This window comes from Triticum aestivum, chromosome 3D (genome assembly GCF_018294505.1).
Source record: "Triticum aestivum cultivar Chinese Spring chromosome 3D, IWGSC CS RefSeq v2.1, whole genome shotgun sequence".
NCBI lineage: Eukaryota > Viridiplantae > Streptophyta > Magnoliopsida > Poales > Poaceae > Triticum > Triticum aestivum.
This window is the reverse complement of record NC_057802.1, coordinates 142022626-142041704: the sequence shown is the minus strand read 5'-3', so window position 1 is coordinate 142041704 and position 19079 is coordinate 142022626. Positions and strand designations below refer to the sequence as shown.

The window sequence follows — 19079 nt, the reverse complement described above, 5'->3', positions numbered from 1 at the left end:
TGCGTGTGGGAGGCCCCTTTTTTGAAACTCGACAACATATACATATGCGACAACAACACCCAGGATGTGCTTCTTGAACAACATGTCCTTCATAGCCTCTAGTTTGCCAAAGAACACGCGAGCCACAATATCAGGTCGGTCTTGCGCCGTCTGACCAGGCAGCAACTCATTCGTTATCTCTTCCCATTTTGGATTGCAAGTCATGGTCAAGAAGATGTAAGGCTTCCCGTATGTATGTACAATTGCCATGGCATCCATATGCCTCTTCTTCATGTCGCGGTCGCCACCAGGGTATGTTCCAGGGAGAACTATTCTTACCCCAACAGCGCTTGCTCGTGTCTCCCCCGATGTCTCTTCGTGCACTGGCTATGGTTCATGCAGAGAACGGGGATGCTGTTGCTGAGGGACAGCAGCAGATGATTGACCTTGGGATAACTGGTCCAGAAGGGCATGCTCTCTCAAGACCTCCAGTTGTAATTCCTTTGTCTTGACGGGTTCATGTTTTTTTTGACAAAATTCAAGTCCTTGATGAGATAGCTTTAACATGAAATTTGTCTTTTCCTCTCACAGGAAGGTAGTGATGAGTCAATTAAGTTTCTCTTCTTTTTTGCAGTTGGAAGGCGAGGCTACTTCACGGGCAATTCGATTAGCAAAATTCGTCAATACACCGTTGTATGTTGTTCATGTGATGAGTACTGATGCAATGGAAGAGATTGCCAAGGCTAAAAGAGAAGGTATGGTGCCTGGACATTTGGTTCAAACAAGTTCCTCATCAATGCAAATTAAGACAGAGTTATTTTATGAACATTTACTTTCAGAACATTGGCTAGTTTCGGCTTTGTACAAAAAAATCAGGACTGGGTCGGTCCCAGAATAACTTGTTGGGGCTTCAGAACTAAGTGGACCCACGGGATTGATAATACCCCAAATCTAAGTACTAAGTTGATTTAAATTTTCAACGCGTGTCAAATTGTGAAACAAACTGTAAGTTGATGTAAGCTCAAACTTTGCAGGTCAGAGAGTCATCGGGGAACCTATGGTATCTGGGCTAGTCCTTGATGATTCTTGGCTTTGGGATCCTGACTTTGCAACTGCTTCAAAGTAAATAGAACACACACAATCAGTATATGTTTATGTAGCTGTGGTTCCTCTTATTTCGTATCTTGCTTCTAGGTATGTGATGAGTCCTCCAATCCGGGAAGCAGGGCATAATAAAGCACTTCAAGCTGCTCTTTCATCAGGAATATTACAGGTGACACGCTTGAATCCAGAATCCCACCTTAATTTCCTGAAGTGTGAAGTTGTGGAGTCCTTAAAATAAAGCGCTTCAAGCTGGTGTTTAGCATCTGCTTGAAGATTGTTCGAGGCGGTAAATTATAAAAGGAATATTATTTTCTGAAAATATTGTTTGTACATTGTCTACTATGGAGACGGAAACATCCCTTGAATAAGCACCGAACTGTTCTTTGTTCCTATGCAGCTTGTGGGAACTGATCATTGCACCTTCAATTCCACTCAGAAAGCTTTCGGTTCTGATGATTTCAGGAAGATTCCCAATGGCGTAAATGGTAAGCCATAGGGCTTGAACAAAGGAAACTGTGTTGTGTCATTGCAAATGGAAGCTGGCTAAGGCATCTCTCTTTTCATTACTTGATCCCAGGTATTGAAGAAAGGATGCATATAATTTGGGATAGCATGGTGGTAAGTTTTGATTTCAAATGTTGTTTTTCGTGATGGGTACTAAGTTGGTTCCATTGCCGGTATTTCAATTTTCTGACTTCATTCAATATATGTACAGGAGACCGGCACAAGCACAAGCAACCAAATCAAGCCTACCATGCTCCAGCAAAGATAGTCATAAACGAGTATAAACTTGAGATTCTATATCTATTTTCTGTACATAGGTAATGTGCGATACGTACAGCAGAAGTTGGATGCTGGGCGCGTCCAGAAAGGGATCACGGCGTCACGTAGACGGGATCGCGGCCCCGTCTCCTAAAGCGATCCCACACCAGATCATCGAGGTTGTCCTTGTGTGCACCCAAACTCCTAAATTGCTGGGAGTACAGGTTTTCTTTGAGTATGTCTACTAACTTCTTCATGACATCTTGGTCTAATTGCTTGGTGGCCGCCTTACGATGAGTGATGGTTGGGTCATCATCATAGAAGTATAACTGCAGATGCTCAGGACGGGAGCTAGGCCCGAACGAATGCACATTGTGGTAGATGGTGCCGTGTGCCCGGAATGTGTAACCCTAGACTTCATGTTTGTGTAGTTCTCATCAAGGCTGACGCCAAGGGTTGTGAAGGCGAAATGCCCGTTGAAGAAGCGTATGTTTTCCCGAAAATGTCTAGAATCTGCATCCATGCTTGACCATAGCCTCATCAGCTCTGGGATTGGCTCAGGTTGTTTAAGTTTGATCTAGCCATTGCGACAGCAGAAGCCGTCAGTCTCAGACACAATTTTTTTTGCCTTGCAGTGTTTGCAGTTTGCGTCGAGCTTCAGGATGTGAGTCGTGTCTGGGATGTTTGTGTAGACAAAGTCTAATGGATCAACCTCGCTAGGTATAGCAGACGACATGATCGCTTCCTCTTCATCCTCCAAGGTGTCATTATCGTATCCTACGTGCATTTGTTGAAACATGATGTTCAAAACATTATTAACTACTAACTATAATTATGATAAAGCCCCACAAATTCATAGATTATAGTTGACCATACCTTCGTCGCGAAACATGTAGTACTCCTCATCCATAAAGTCGGATGGTGTCATCTCATCGCCAGTGATTGTAACATCCCAAATTTTCAATTTGGTATGTTATACATAGATCATCATTGCATATCATGTTTTATTGCATTTTGACAAATCCTCGACAAATCCTAAGCAACTCAAGGACCTTCGGAGAGAGTTGGGGATTTTTCTTAAATTTTCATATTTGATTTTCGTCAAATATTAGGACGAGGATTTTGGTTTTAATTATTTTCCCTCCGGAAAAATATTTCATGTTAAAATAAATGAGAGGAGACAATATGACTTCTCCAAAACAATTGAAATACTGGAGGAAAAAAGTTAAAATCATTATTTGGAATTTATTTGGTTTTTATTTGCAATTTTTATTGCATTAAAAATATTGCATGTTTTCAAAGTATTTATTTTGATTTAAAAAAATGTGCACCCTATTCTAGATTTTCTAACTACATGGGGAAAATTTATTTCATATTTTTCTGATTTTTATTTATTTTTCTGTGAACTATTTTCCGCGGAACTTATAAAAAAAAACCGCGCGACGCCCGCTGGGCCGAAGCCCAGCCGAGCGCCGGCCCGCCCGCGCCCTCTCCTTCCTCCGCACGGGACGCCGCCGCCGCCATGGCCGAGTCCGGCCGCCGCACGCCTCCCCTCGCCCGACCCCTCCCCCAAGCCACCTCGCACCCCCCCTCCTATATATACCCCCCCTCTCTCTTTCCTCTCAACTCGAGCCGCCGCCGCCGCAACTCGCCTCGCCGCCGCCGCCGCGTTCGCTGCCGGGAGCCGCCGCCCCGCCTCGCCCGCACCCCCCCCCCCGAGCCCGCACCTCGCGCCCCTCGCCGCCCGAGCCCGGAGCCCCGCCGGAGCCCGACGAGGTACTGCCCGCGCCCGTTGACTTTGCCGGTTTTCGTTTTAAAAAAAACCCTTCGTTTAAAAAAAACCCTAGATCGGTTTTTTTTTCGGTTTTATTATTTTGCGAGCATTCACCGAATCGTTCGTTTTAACGAACGCGTTCGTCGGTTTTTCTCTGTTAACGAACGTCCGTTATTTAACCGTTCGTCCGTTTTTCTTTTTCGTCGGAGTTTTCTCGTTATTTTCTCAGATTCGATCTCTGATCAAATCTTCGATTCTGTTTAACTTTTCGCTCGTTTATCGGAATCAGGCGATTCAAGCGCCTAGAGTTTCGTCTCGAAATTCTCTTTCCGTTTAACCTACTCAAACAAGTTTTTGCTACAGTAAAATTTGACCTAGATCCAGATTAGCAAACGAAGTTTCTCTCTTTCGCCGTTTGACTTTCGTTGCTTCTTTCGAGTTGATTCTTTTTGCAAACCGGAGTTCTTAAGTTGTACTTTCTGGTTGGATCTTTCATTCGAGTTTTACCTGTGCATTAGATGAGTACTGATTGTATGCTTGTTTGTTTGCGATAGAGTACCCGGAGTGTGCCGCTTGTTACTTCGACTCGTTAGCTTTTGCGGATCATCAGCAAGGCAAGTAACACTTTGATCATACCCCGTTCATACCCAGTTTTATTGCATTAGATCTGTTTTCCTCAAACACTTGCATGATTAGGATCTAATTAAACTGTGGGTACTGGGAAGTAGTTGAGGTAGTACCTATTACCTGTTTTCTTATCAAACCCTTGGGAGTTACTTCTACGTTGCTTTTATTATTGCCATGCTATGCTCGTAGACGTGGATTTGGGTTTGAGTGATATTCATGACAGATGTGAGATGTTTATTAATGGTTCAACTTAAGGTGGCAACTAAAACTCACATCTGGGTGGATTGAGGCACCTGGAGAACCCAGTGTTGCCTGTATGTATAAGGTCCGCCACCCAGGCTCAAAGGGATCATAAGATTATTCATGCTAGAAACTTCCGTGTGCAGCCACAAGCTATTATGGGCTCTAGCATAGCTGAGTAGGTTACAGGATCTCTTGAAGAGGTGGACTAGCAGATGTAGGGGAAAGTAGGTGTACCGGTCCACCCGGAGTAAAGAGTGATTGTTCCTGAAAGACTGTGTCTCGGTCATCCGTTTCTCAAACATCATGTAGTGCGAGAATCAAGCGGAGGCGGTCGAGTCTTGTGGGGAAAAGTGCACAAACCTCTGCAGAGTGTACAACTGATCATGATAAGCCGTGTCCACGGTTATGGACAATTTGAGTATCTAGTACCTGGATTATCATTTGAATCTCATCACCATGTTACTTATAATTAATTTTGTTGGGTTAATGATGACACTTAATTGGGATTGAGTTGGAGGTACCTTCTCAATGTTTCACAACCACCATGATAGTCAAATAAAATTTATTCCTTTGAAGTAGGATAAAATTGGCTTTCGCAAAACTGTAACCATAGAGCTTTCCACCAGCCATATATGCATATAGTATAGCATTATTATTGTTCATTGCTCTCTATGTGTTACTTTGCCAGCATATCCTATGTGCTGAACCGTTTTCGGGCTGCAACGTTTCATGTTGCAGACTTTTCAGACGACGAGTAAGGTGCCTTAGGTCGTGGTCTTATACTCAGTGATGCCGCTGGAGTGATGGACTCACTTATCTTCCAAGTCTTCCGCTGTTATCATTTTAGATGGCCTTAAGCCATGTTTATCATACTTAATCTCTTCGGAGATATTTGATGTAATAAGTGTGTGATTGCTACTCTGTTATAAATCCTCCATTTGTACTGTGCGTGTCAGCATTACTGATCCAGGGATGACACTGGTGCACAGCAGCACAGGCCATTTGAGGTCTGGTCGCTACAAAGTTGGTATCAGAGCACACGCTGACTGTAGGACACGACCACTAAGCTTAAGCCCTAGAAAACTTCTCTCTTCTCATTTCTGACCCCTCTCCACTTTCTACTCTTTTAGGAATGGCGAATGCAAGGAGCAAGTTCATGCAACCGGATGAAGACACGCCGTTTGGTCGACACTTGAAGGAAGTCACCAAGTACTTGAACATAGGAATACCAAGCATCACCGGAACCTACAACGCCACATTACCTGAAGAGGAGAGCTGGAAGATTCAAGTTATCATTCCAGGAAGGACGTTTGTGCCAATTACGGAACCCATGAGATTGGTTTTCGAAGCACCAACTTGGAGTTTAGGGAAGAGCATGGCCGCACACATCGCCATGGGACGCATTGGAGAAGTCTACCACCAGGAGCTTAAGGATACAATTTACCAAATTTGTGGACGTCGAGACGCGCAATGGGAGATGATCAAGACCAAGAAGGATGGATCAATTGCAGCTTTCATCCAGGAGCAGAACCAACATATTCGTCGCCAGGAGAACCAGATGTGCACGGACAAGGAAGAACTGAAGAAGGCATTAACGAAGATCAAGGAACTCCAAGAAGAACTCAAGGCTACACGCGAAGATTATTTGGAGGAAATCAACGCACTAGTAGGGAAGATTGACGACCTGGAGAAGAAGATTGGAGTATTCGTGGGAAATCCAGTGCCAAAAGCAGAAGTCGACGAATGCACTTGTCCGGATAACTACATCATCATCGACGACACCGACTCGGAACCAAGTGAAGACGACTGGATTGATGAAGCTGGAGCAGACATCATGGAGTCTTCAACGGATCAGAATTTCTAGTAGACCACCATATCAGTAGTAGTTTTCCCCCATTCAATAGTATAGTTCAAGCACTTTGTAACGCTAGTTAGATCGATTGTTTTGCCTTGTTTGATTTGATTGAGTGATATTGATTGAATTGTCTCATAAGCATATGGGTAGTGTTTTCTCTCTAGACCTCATTCTACTCTTAACTCTCATCTTTTCTAAACCCATCAGATGCCTCCGAGACGCGACACCGGATTTGTTTTCCCGCCAGAGATCACCCAGTTGATTCAGCAACAGAATGCCCTGATGCAAGTGTTAGTTCAGAACCAAGGCAACAACAACAACAACAACCCACCGCCACCACCACCTGTTGATCACTTAGCCCGTTTCTTAAGGCTAAACCCGCCGGTGTTTTCCAGTAGCACCGAGCCGATTGTAGCAGATGATTGGCTCCGCAAAGTTGGAAGGGAGTTGACCACTGCAGGATGCACAGATGCGGAAAGAGTGCGTTTTGCCGCACATCAGCTTGATGGACCCGCAGCATCATGGTGGGAGAATTATACAGCCACGCACCCTATTGACACTGTCACATGGGACCAGTTTCAGCAAGCTTTCCGTACAGCTCATGTTTCGGCAGGAGCTATGGCTATGAAGAAGCGTGAGTTTCGTAACCTACGCCAAGGAGGACGCACCGTAGGCCAGTATGTGGAGGATTTCAGTAAGCTAGCACGTTATGCACCAGATGACGTTGCTACAGATGCTGCCAAGCAGGAGAAATTTTTGGAAGGGCTGAATGATGAACTGAGTATGCAGTTGATGGTAGCAACCTTCAACAAGTACCAGGAGCTGGTAGATAGAGCTCTCATGATTGAAGGGAAGCAACAACAGACTGAAAACTGTAAGAGGAAGTATGGACAAGGGAAGTACAATTCTGGAGCCCAGCAGAAGCCCCGTTTTACCCCGAAGCCGGGAGGACAGTTTCAGCATACCCATGGAGGAGGTAGTTCGCACAACCATAATGGCTCCAAGAATGGTAATGGGAATGGAGGAGGAAACGGACAGAACCGCACCAACCCATCTACCCCAACCAAGAGAGATCTAAGTCACATTACTTGTTTCAAGTGCCAGAAGACGGGACATTATGCTACTGATTGTCCCGAAGCCCAAAATGGAAATGGCAATGGAAGCTCTGGGAAGAAGCCGAACCCGTTCAACAAAGGACATGTGAACCACGTGAGCGTGGAGGAGGTTGAAGCTCAGCCTGATGCAGTAATAGGTAAGTTTTTGGTTAAGTCATTTACTGCAACCGTTCTTTTCGATACTGGTGCATCGCATTCATACATATCAAGGGGATTCGTAAATAAGTTTAAGATGTCCACTCAAGTTCTCAAAACCCCTATGTTAGTAACCTCGCCAGGAGCAGAGTATATGGCCACCCAAGGATGTTTTCAGATACCGTTGGCCATTGGTAGGCATGTTTTCCCCTCAGACCTCATTGTTTTGGAATCGCAAGGTTTGGATGTGATTTTGGGAATGGATTGGCTATCGTTGTATGGAGGAAACATCGATTGTGCCAGCAAGACGATTTTGCTTACCACCCCGGAAGGAAAAAGGATCAAGTATGTATCCCGGCATATGCCGAAGAGGACTCAAGTAAATTCCTTATCAGGAGTTGTACAGGAGGAAGTACCAGTGGTGAAGGATTATCCGGATGTATTTCCAGAAGAGTTGCCAGGCATGCCACCAGATAGAGACATTGAGTTTATGATTGAACTTTTGCCAGGCACAGGGCCAATATCTAAGAGACCGTACAGGATGCCCGCAAAGGATTTGGAGGAAATTAAGAAGCAAATCAAGGAGTTACTGGATAAAGGCTATATTCGCCCAAGTTCGTCACCTTGGGGATCACCAGTACTTCTAGTGGAGAAGAAAGATGGATCACTGAGGATGGTTGTTGATTACCGAGGGTTGAATGAAGTGACCATCAAAAACAAGTACTCGCTGCCGATGATCAATGATTTGTTTGACCGTTTACAAGGAGCTAAAGTATTTTCCAAGATCGATCTACGATCAGGGTACCACCAGTTAAAGATTCGAGAGCAGGATATACCCAAGACGGCATTTACCACCAGATATGGATTGTATGAGTATACCGTTATGTCATTTGGACTGACTAACGCACCTGCCTATTTCATGAACCTGATGAACAAAGTGTTTATGGAGTTTTTGGATAAGTTCGTCGTGGTGTTCATAGATGATATTTTAATCTTTTCCAAGGATGAGGAAGAGCATGAGGAGCATTTACGATTGGTACTTGAGAAGCTCAGAGAACATCAGTTATATGCCAAGTTCAGCAAATGTGAGTTTTGGCTGAAGGAAGTTGGATTCCTTGGACATGTTATTTCTGGAGAAGGAATAGCAGTAGACCCTGCCAAGGTTGACACAGTGACAAGTTGGGAATCACCCGCGACAGTTGGAGAAATCCGGAGTTTTCTTGGACTTGCAGGATACTACCGGAGATTTATCGAGAATTTCTCAAAGATTGCTAAGCCCATGACTGAGCTATTGAAGAAGGACACCAAATTCAATTGGACTGAGGAATGTGAAGCTAGTTTCCAAGAGTTGAAGAAACGATTGGTTACATCACCAGTGTTGATTCTGCCAGATCAACGCAAGGACTATGAAGTCTATTGCGACGCTTCTCGTCGAGGACTTGGAGCAGTGCTTATGCAGGAAGGAAGAGTTGTGTCGTATGCTTCACGACAACTTAAACCCCATGAGAAGAATTATGCTATGCATGACTTGGAATTAGCAGCTGTGGTGCATGCATTGAAGACATGGAGACATTTTCTCATCGGAAACCATTGTGAAGTGTACACGGATCACAAGAGTTTGAAGTACATTTTCACGCAGAAGGAGTTAAATCTCAGACAGAGGAGATGGTTGGAGCTCATTAAAGATTATGATATGAGATTGCATTATCACCCTGGAAAGGCTAACGTAGTAGCAGACGCGTTGAGCCGCAAGAGTCATGTCAACACCCTCATGACAGGAGAATTACCTCAGGAGTTAGCCGAGGACCTTCGCGAGCTATGTTTGGAGATAGTCCCAAGAGGCTATTTAGCGACATTGGAGATTCAGTCTACCTTGATGGAAAAGATCAGAGAAGCTCAGAAGACAGACAAGGAGATTGAAGAGATAAAGAGAAGATGAGCAAAGGAAAAGCCAAGGGATTTCGTGAGGATGAGCACGATACCTTATGGTTCGAGGACCGTGTATATGTGCCAAATGATCCGGAGATCAGGAAGTTGATTTTGCAAGAAGCCCATGATTCACCATACTCGATACACCCAGGGAATACCAAGATGTATTTGGATTTGAAAAATACTTTCTGGTGGACCGGAATGAAGAAGGATATTGCGGAGTATGTAGCAGTTTGTGATGTATGTCAGAGAGTGAAGGCAGAGCATCAGAAGCCAGCAGGATTGCTACAGCCATTGCCGATACCCGAATGGAAGTGGGATAAAATAGGCATGGATTTTATCACGGGATTACCCAGGACTCGTTCAGGCTATGACTTGATATGGGTTGTAGTCGACCATTTGACGAAAGTGGCTCATTTCATTCCAGTGAAGACCACTTACACCAGTGCTAAGTTGGCAAAGATATACATGACCAGGATCGTATGTTTGCATGGAGTTCCGAGGACCATTGTATCAGACAGAGGAACCCAATTTACCTCGAAGTTTTGGAAGCAGTTACATGAAACATTGGGAACCAGGCTGGAATTCAGTACAGCTTTTCACCCGCAGACAGATGGACAGACCGAGAGAGTCAACCAGATTTTGGAGGACATGTTGAGAGCATGTGCACTAGATTATGGATCTAGTTGGGACGACAATTTGCCATATGCGGAGTTTTCGTATAACAACAGTTATCAAACCAGTTTGAAGATGGCCCCTTTCGAAGCTTTGTACGGAAGGAGGTGTAGAACACCGTTGTTATGGGACGAAGTTGGAGATCGTCAGTTGTTTGGACCAGATTTGATTAAGGAGTCTGAACAGAAAGTAAGGTTGATTCGCGATAGGCTCAAGGTAGCCCAGTCCAGGCAGAAGAGTTATGCCGATTCTAAACGAAAGGAGACAGTTCACGAGGTCGGAGACAGAGTGTATCTTCGAGTATCACCCCTTCGAGGAGTGAAGCGCTTCGGAGTTAAGGGAAAGTTAGCGCCCCGTTTTATCGGACCATACAGAGTGTTGGAACGTATGGGAGAAGTTGCCTACAAGTTGGAATTGCCCGAAGGATTGTCTGGAGTACATGATGTATTTCACGTTTCGCAATTGAAGAAGTGCCACGCAGAGATGGCTGAGATACCACTGAGAGATACCGTGCCACTGGAAGCGATTCAGTTGGAAAATGATTTGACGTATAAGGAGAAGCCAGTTAAGATTCTCGAGTATGCCAGCCAAGTTACCCGCAGCAAGGTTATCAAGTTTTGCAAAGTTCAGTGGAGTCACCACACAGAAGATGAAGCCACCTGGGAGCGAGAGGAAGATCTACGGAAAGACCACTCCCACCTGTTTTCTAGCCAACCCGAATCTCGAGGGCGAGATTCATCTTAAGGGGGGTAGGTTTGTAACATCCCAAATTTTCAATTTGGTATGTTATACATAGATCATCATTGCATATCATGTTTTATTGCATTTTGACAAATCCTCGATAAATCCTAAGCAACTCAAGGACCTTCGGAGAGAGTTGGGGATTTTTCTTAAATTTTCATATTTGATTTTCGTCAAATATTAAGACGAGGATTATGGTTTTAATTATTTTCCCTCCGGAAAAATATTTCATGTTAAAATAAACGAGAGGAGAAAATATGACTTCTCCAAAACAATTGAAATACTGGAGGAAAAATGTTAAAATCATTATTTGGAATTTATTTGGTTTTTATTTGCAATTTTTATTGCATTAAAAATATTGCATGTTTTCAAAATATTTATTTTGATTTAAAAAAATGTTCACCCTATTCTAGATTTTCTAAATAGACGGGGAAAATTTATTTCATATTTTTCTGATTTTTATTTATTTTTATGTGAATTATTTTCCGTGGAACTTATAAAAAAAACCGCGCGACGCCCGCTGGGCCGAAGCCCAGCCGAGCGCCGGCCCGCCCGCGCCCTCTCCTTCCTCCGCACGGGACGCCGCCGCCGCCATGGCCGAGTCCGGCCGCCGCACGCCTCCCCTCGCCCGACCTCTCCCCCAAGCCACCTCGCACCCCCCCTCCTATATATACCCCCCTCTCTTTCCTCTCAACTCGAGCCGCCGCCGCCGCAACTCGCCTCGCCGCCGCCGCCCCGCCTCGCCCGCACCCCCCCCCCCGAGCCCGCACCTCGCGCCCCTCGCCGCCCGAGCCCGGAGCCCCGCTGGAGCCCGACGAGGTACTGCCCGCCACCCGTTGACTTTGCCGGTTTTCGTTTTAAAAAAAACCCTTTGTTTAAAAAAAACCCTAGATCGGTTTTTTTTCGGTTTTATTATTTTGCGAGCGTTCACCGAACCGTTCGTTTTAACGAACGCGTTCGTCGGTTTTTCTCTGTTAACGAACGTCCGTTATTTAACCGTTCGTCCGTTTTTCTTTTTCGTCGGAGTTTTCTCGTTATTTTCTCAGATTCGATTTCTGATCAAATCTTCGATTCTGTTTAACTTTTCGCTCGTTTATCGGAATCAGGCGATTCAAGCGCCTAGAGTTTCGTCTCGAAATTCTCTTTCCGTTTAACCTACTCAAACAAGTTTTTGCTACAGTAAAATTTGACCTAGATCCAGATTAGCAAACGAAGTTTCTTTCTTTCGCCGTTTGACTTTCGTTGCTTCTTTCGAGTTGATTCTTTTTGCAAACCGGAGTTCTTAAGTTGAACTTTCTGGTTGGATCTTTCATTCGAGTTTTACCTGTGCATTAGATGAGTACTGATTGTATGCTTGTTTGTTGCGATAGAGTACCCGGAGTGTGCCGCTTGTTACTTCGACTCGTTAGGTTTTGCGGATCATCAGCAAGGCAAGTAACACTTTGATCATACCCCGTTCATACCCAGTTTTATTGCATTAGATCTGTTTTCCTCAAACACTTGCATGATTAGGATCTAATTAAACTGTGGGTACTGGGAAGTAGTTGAGGTAGTACCTATTACCTGTTTTCTTATCAAACCCTTGGGAGTTACTTCTACGTTGCTTTTATTATTGCCATGCTATGCTCGTAGACGTGGATTTGGGTTTGAGTGATATTCATGACAGATGTGAGATGTTTATTAATGGTTCAACTTAAGGTGGCAACTAAAACTCACATCTGGGTGGATTGAGGCACCTGGAGAACCCAGTGTTGCCTGTATGTATAAGGTCCGCCACCCAGGCTCAAAGGGATCATAAGATTATTCATGCTAGAAACTTCCGTGTGCAGCCACAAGCTATTATGGGCTCTAGCATAGCTGAGTAGGTTACAGGATCTCTTGAAGAGGTGGACTAGCAGATGTAGGGGAAAGTAGGTGTACCGGTCCACCCAGAGTAAAGAGTGATTGTTCTGAAAGACTGTGTCTCGGTCATCCGTTTCTCAAACATCATGTAGTGCGAGAATCAAGCGGAGGCGATCGAGTCTTGTGGGGAAAAGTGCACAAACCTCTGCAGAGTGTACAAACTGATCATGATTAGCCGTGTCCCCGGTTATGGACAATTTGAGTATCTAGTACCTGGATTATCATTTGAATCTCATCACCATGTTACTTATAATTAATTTTGTTGGGCTAATGATGACACTTAATTGGGATTGAGTTGGAGGTACCTTCTCAATGTTTCACAACCACCATGATAGTTAAATAAAATTTATTCCTTTGAAGTAGGATAAAATTGGCTTTCGCAAAACTGTAACCATAGAGCTTTCCACCAGCCATATATGCATATAGTATAGCATTATTATTGTTCACTTCTCTCTATGTGTTACTTTGCCAGCATATCCTATGTGCTGACCCGTTTTCGGGCTGCAACGTTTCATGTTGCAGACTTTTCAGACGACGAGTAAGGTGCCTTAGGTCGTGGTCTTATACTCAGTGATGCCACTGGAGTGATGGACTCACTTATCTTCCAAGTCTTCCGCCGTTATCGTTTTAGATGGCCTTAAGCCATGTTTATCATACTTAATCTCTTCGGAGATATTCGATGTAATAAGTGTGTGATTGCTACTCTGTTATAAATCCTCCATTTGTACTGTGCGTGTCAGCATTACTGATCCAGGGATGACACTGGTGCATAGCAGCACATGCCATTTGAGGTCTGGTCGCTACAGTGATGCAGTCTTGGAACCCATCGATTTCGTCTGCATTATCTCCATGGCGAATGTGACAATAGACAACGTCATGTCAGATGAGGGTTGGTGAGAATGAGCACAACAAGGTGACAATAGAATTATCATACCATTGGTACCAACAATGAAATTCGGCATGATTGTCGTCGGGTCGCCATCAGATGAATCACCTTCGGCGGCCCGAGAGAGGGGTGTTGCGCGGGATAAGTTTGCTAGGTCCGGACGTGGGAGTGCGAGGGATTCTTTGCATGGGGTGTGCTTCTTTGCCGCATAAGTTGCCTTTATTTTTGCACTTAACTCCCCCTTCTCTTTGTTACATGCCCTCCATTCTCGCAGCGTGGTATTTTTTTCTTCAAGATCGATAGTTCCATGCTCTAGATGTTTCCGATATGTTGCTCGCCTCCGCGCGTTTGTTTGCTCCATTTGATCAGGAGTTAAGCAAGTTCTGCGTTGCTTACCACGCTGCTTCCTAGGTAGTTGGTTATCATGAATGACAGCTGTACTGATTGTATTGGTATGAGGCAATACCGCCTCATCTTGTGACAATGACGTATAGCTGGACCTATTTGGGTCGGCTGGTTATACAACAGTGTAAAATGCTAATCAGTACTGCATTAATTGATCATTGATACAAAAGGTACCAGCATATTATGCAGGTCATATCAGCTGACTCCTTCCGTCCATTTTCACAAGGTATTAATGTCTAATCAAAAGTCAAATGAGAGGACGATAAAAAAATGAGTTTGATAAGCTTGTTTTCCAAGATAACTTATTAAACACTTGTATCCAGAAACATTAGGAATATATATACTATCAAGAGGCAGCTGAATCAAAAAGCATTCTATCATGATATTGTAAGGGCAGGAAGGTTATCATCTTTGTGCTTCACGGTAGCTCGCCCTTGAGCCTTGATCTGGCTATTTTTGTCGGCAAGGAGCATAGGGTGAGCTTGTACCCCATTAGTGATATCACCGAGAGCGCTCCGTGGAACATTTTGCATACCTGCAATATGGTTGCAGGTGTCATACTCACGGATTCTCAGATAATAATCATACTGTTATGAACAAAGGGAGTATATTCAATAGACGTTTGGCCTGTAATATAGAAATAGTCGTACCCGACATGTCAACGGCAGGCATATTTTGATGGAGATGCTTGCCGGCAGCGTCATCATATTTTCTTCGATAACCATCTACCAACGGAGCTTTCATCTGTTCCTTGTTAATGTCAGCATTTTCCTTGTTCTTAAGATACGTTGCCCGCCTCCGCGCATTTATTAGCTCTTTCTTGTCATCTAGTAATAGATGCATGAAGGTGTGAGAGTAGTGAATGCAGGAATGTACATTGTTTTGATTTAAAATCAAACAATCATACCAGATATTGAAAGTTCAGGTTGACTTCCATGCTGTACTTTTTCTGCTTCCTCCTCTTTTTTCATCCGATAAGCAGCTCGCCTCTTGGCGTTTATCTGCTCCCTTTTTTTCATCGGACAAGATAACTTTCTTAGATGGTTTGGAGACACGCACGACAGATCCTGTAGTCATGTGCTTGGATGTTGAACCGGATTGTGGTAAAACTTGAGGAGTTGCATTGATGTTTACGTGATTTCCTCCATACATATGAGTCAAATCTAGAGCCTCTGGAACAAAACCAAACCAAAATGATAATGTACTTAGTATGTTAATGAACATCTGCAACACAACCTCTATAAGATAGATACGGTTCACAACGAAAGACGAATCTTGTAATACCGTTTACACTTTGTGCTACGGCTGCGGCTAACTCGTCAGTGAGACAACTGAGAGACACAAACGTTGATGAGGTTGCCGGGTTGCCCGCTTGATGTAAAAATAACCGATAGTGGTCATAACGGGTCAGTTTAGTACTATCCGAAGAGTAGAGAGTACTGATTATGTTTTATACTAACCTGAGTTCAGTTCGGAAGGCCGCGGTACACATGTGACATCACCATCAGTGGGTTGAGGAACAACAACAACTGCGGTCTGTTCAGTGATGGACTGATCTGAAATTGGTTCATACAAGTAAATAGACGGTCTAATAATAGATGCAGCAAGCTGTGAGAGTAGTCAAAGCAGGAATGCACATTGTTTTCATTAAAAATCAAACAATTATACCAGATGTTGAAAGGTAAGCTTGACTTTCATGCTCAAGTTTCTTTGCTTCCTCCTCTTTCTTCCGCCGATAATTAGCTCGCCTCTTGGCGTTTATCTGCTCCCTTTTTTCATCAGATAAGATACCTTTTTTAGTTTGTTTGGTGACATTCTCGAAAGATCCTGTAGTCATGTGCTCGGATGTTGAAACGGTTTGGGATAAATCTTGAGCAGTTGACATAGTGTACAGGTGTATTCCTCCATCAATAGGAGACACATCAAGAACATCTGGAACAAAACAAAAGCTAAATGTTATTGTTCTTAGACTGTTCTTGAATGTCTGCAACACAACCTCTATAAGCATGATAAATAACCGAGATTGCCGGGTCTCCTTTTCAATATGTTTTTTGCTCACCTGAGTTCAGATCGGGAGGCCGCTGAACACATGTGATATCACCATCAGTGGGTTGGGGAACAATCGGGTCTACGGTCTGTTCAGGTATCGAGTGGCCTGGAGCATGGTTCATACAAGTAACTGAGATTGAAGTCACGAACTTAAGAGAATAAAATGATGAGTACTCTATCCGCACAGCCTCATACCTGGACTAATAGGGTGATTATCAACAACGTTTGTCCCAGCCATCTGATAACCTACACCTTCAGTACCCACAATTTCATTATCCGGAAGAACCGGTTGTCCAGACGGTTCAAGTGTCAGCCCATCTGAGTGTCATTCATACAAGTAAGCGAGATCAATTCGATAAATAAATAGTATTAAATCATGGTAAATTGACAATCCAACTGTCATAAATGGGGTACTCAGGTTGTTCTCACCATCATTTGTCCAATCCAAATTATCTGAAACAACGTCATTTAAGGAAATCACAATCGGGATATAGCTTGACATGTGCGGCAAGTTTTTTAGTCAAAGATTTACCTCTAGGTACCTGACGCTGTTGTATGTTCCGCGGATTTGCTTTGTGGATTCCCCATACTTACCTACAAGCAAAGATTTCATACTATTAACAATGGCTTGTGAACTGAAGTTGTCTACCATCTTAATGATCTTATTTTGTTATGTTTCATACTGAAGTTGTCTACCGTCAATCATTTATTTTGTTATCCCCTTCTGGACGCGCCCAGGATCCAACTCCTGGCCTCCGTATTGGGAGGTTTTATGTAAACAGACTGATTCTTAATTGTTATGTTTCATGCACTTTCGTTCGTGAACTTGGAGACAACTTGGAGACTATGCTTATTGGACAGGCTGCTTCTTGGCAGTGCAAAGTAAGCAGAACAAGCCACACAACCAAGCAACCAAAGTAAGTAAAAGCAGCACAATCAGTTATGCAAACATGTACAACAACTAAACATGTTCAGCAACATGCGTAAACAGCTCCTAAGCTATTCTGTTGCAAATTTCAGCTCCTAAGTTATGCAAATGGAAGTGATGGTCAAGGAACATGGTGAGTGCATACTCTCTTCTGCATTCTTGGACTATTCTTTTCCTGACGAAGATCCTCTGTACCAAATTTTCAGGGATCAATTCTTTCAAGTTCTTCATGGCATATAAAGGTTCCTTGATGGACGACCTCCTCCTTGAAGGCTTACAGAAATGCAAGTCTCTTGGTGCACTGGCTATGGTTCATGCAGAGAACGGGGATGCTGTTGCTGAGGGACAGCAGCGGATGATTGACCTTGGGATAACTGGTCCAGAAGGGCATGCTCTCTCAAGACCTCCAGTTGTAATTCCTTTGTCTTGACGGGTTCATGTTTTTTTTGACAAAATTCAAGTCCTTGATGAGATAGCTTTAACATGAAATTTGTGCTTTCCTCTCACAGGAAGGTAGTGATGAGTCAATTAAGTTTCTCTTCTTTTCTGCAGTTGGAAGCCGAGGCAACTTCACGGGCAATTCGATTAGCAAAATTCGTCAATACACCGTTGTATGTTGTTCATGTGATGAGTACTGATGCAATGTAAGAGATTGCCAAGGCTAAAAGAGAAGGTATGGTGCCTGGCCATTTGTTTCAAACAAGTTCCTCATCAATGCAAATTAAGACAGAGTTATTTTATGAACATTTACTTTCAAAACATTGGCTAGTTTCGGCTTTGTACAAAAAAATCAGGACTGGGTCGGTCCCAGAATAACTTGTTGGGGCTTCAGAACTAAGTGGACCCACGGGATTGATAATACCCCAAATCTAAGTACTAAGTTGATTTAAATTTTCAACGCGTGTCAAATTGTGAAACAAACTGTAAGTTGATGTAAGCTCAAACTTTGCAGGTCAGAGAGTCATCGGGGAACCTGTGGTATCTGGGCTAGTCCTTGATGATTCTTGGCTTTGGGATCCTGACTTTGCAACTGCTTCAAAGTAAATAGAACACACACAATCAGTATATGTTTATGTAGCTGTGGTTCCTCTTATTTCATATCTTGCTTCTAGGTATGTGATGAGTCCTCCAATCCGGGAAGCAGGGCATAATAAAGCACTTCAAGCTGCTCTTTCATCAGGAATATTACAGCTGACACGCTTGAATCCAGAATCCCACCTTAATTTCCTGAAGTGTGAAGTTGTGGAGTCCTTAAATTAAAGCGCTTCAAGCTGGTGTTTAGCCTCTGCTTGAAGATTGTTCGAGGCGGTAAATTATAAAAGGAATATTATTTTCTGAAAATATTGTTTGTACATTGTCTACTATGGAGACGGAAACATCCCTTGAATAAGCACCGAACTGTTCTTTGTTCCTATGCAGCTTGTGGGAACTGATCGTTGCACCTTCAATTCCACTCAGAAAGCTTTCGGTTATGATGATTTCAGGAAGATTCCCAATGGCGTAAATGGTAAGCCATAGGGCTTGAACAAAGGAAACTGTGTTGTGTCATTGCAAATGGAAGCTGGCTAAGGCATCTCTCTTTTCATTACTTGATCCCAGGTATTGAAGAAAGGATGCATATAATTTGGGATAGCATGGTGGTAAGTTTTGATTTCAAATGTTGTTTTTCGTGATGGGTACTAAGTTGGTTCCATTGCCGGTATTTCTGTTTTCTGACTTCATTCAATATATGTACAGGAGACCGGCACAAGCACAAGCAACCAACTCAAGCCTACCATGCTCCAGCAAAGATAGTCATAAACGAGTATAAACTTGAGATTCTGTATCTATTTTCTGTACATAGGTAATGTGCGGTACGTACAGCAGAAGTTGGATGCTGGGCGCGTCCAGAAGGGGATCACGGCGTCACGTAGACGGGATCGCGGCCCCGTCTCCTAAAGCGATCCCACACCAGATCATCGAGGTTGTCC

At 43.6% G+C, this 19079-nt stretch overlaps 1 protein-coding gene and 1 long non-coding RNA gene across 2 annotated transcripts; both read left to right on the top strand.

Moving 5' to 3' along the window:
- Nucleotides 1-347: 347 nt before the first annotated feature.
- On the top strand, nt 348-1855 carry LOC123076208 (dihydropyrimidinase-like). The gene is made up of 7 exons (XM_044498585.1): nt 348-473; nt 614-734; nt 1014-1101; nt 1174-1252; nt 1481-1568; nt 1661-1701; nt 1799-1855. The coding sequence occupies exons 1-7, from the start codon at nt 348-350 to the stop codon at nt 1853-1855; spliced, it is 600 nt and encodes a 199-aa protein (XP_044354520.1).
- A 15806-nt stretch (nt 1856-17661) lies between these two features.
- Nucleotides 17662-18303, top strand: LOC123074374 (uncharacterized). Its single transcript, XR_006435944.1, has 3 exons — nt 17662-17782; nt 18062-18149; nt 18222-18303. It is a non-coding gene; the product is annotated as an uncharacterized lncRNA (long non-coding RNA).
- The last annotated feature ends 776 nt before the right edge of the window (nt 18304-19079 follow it).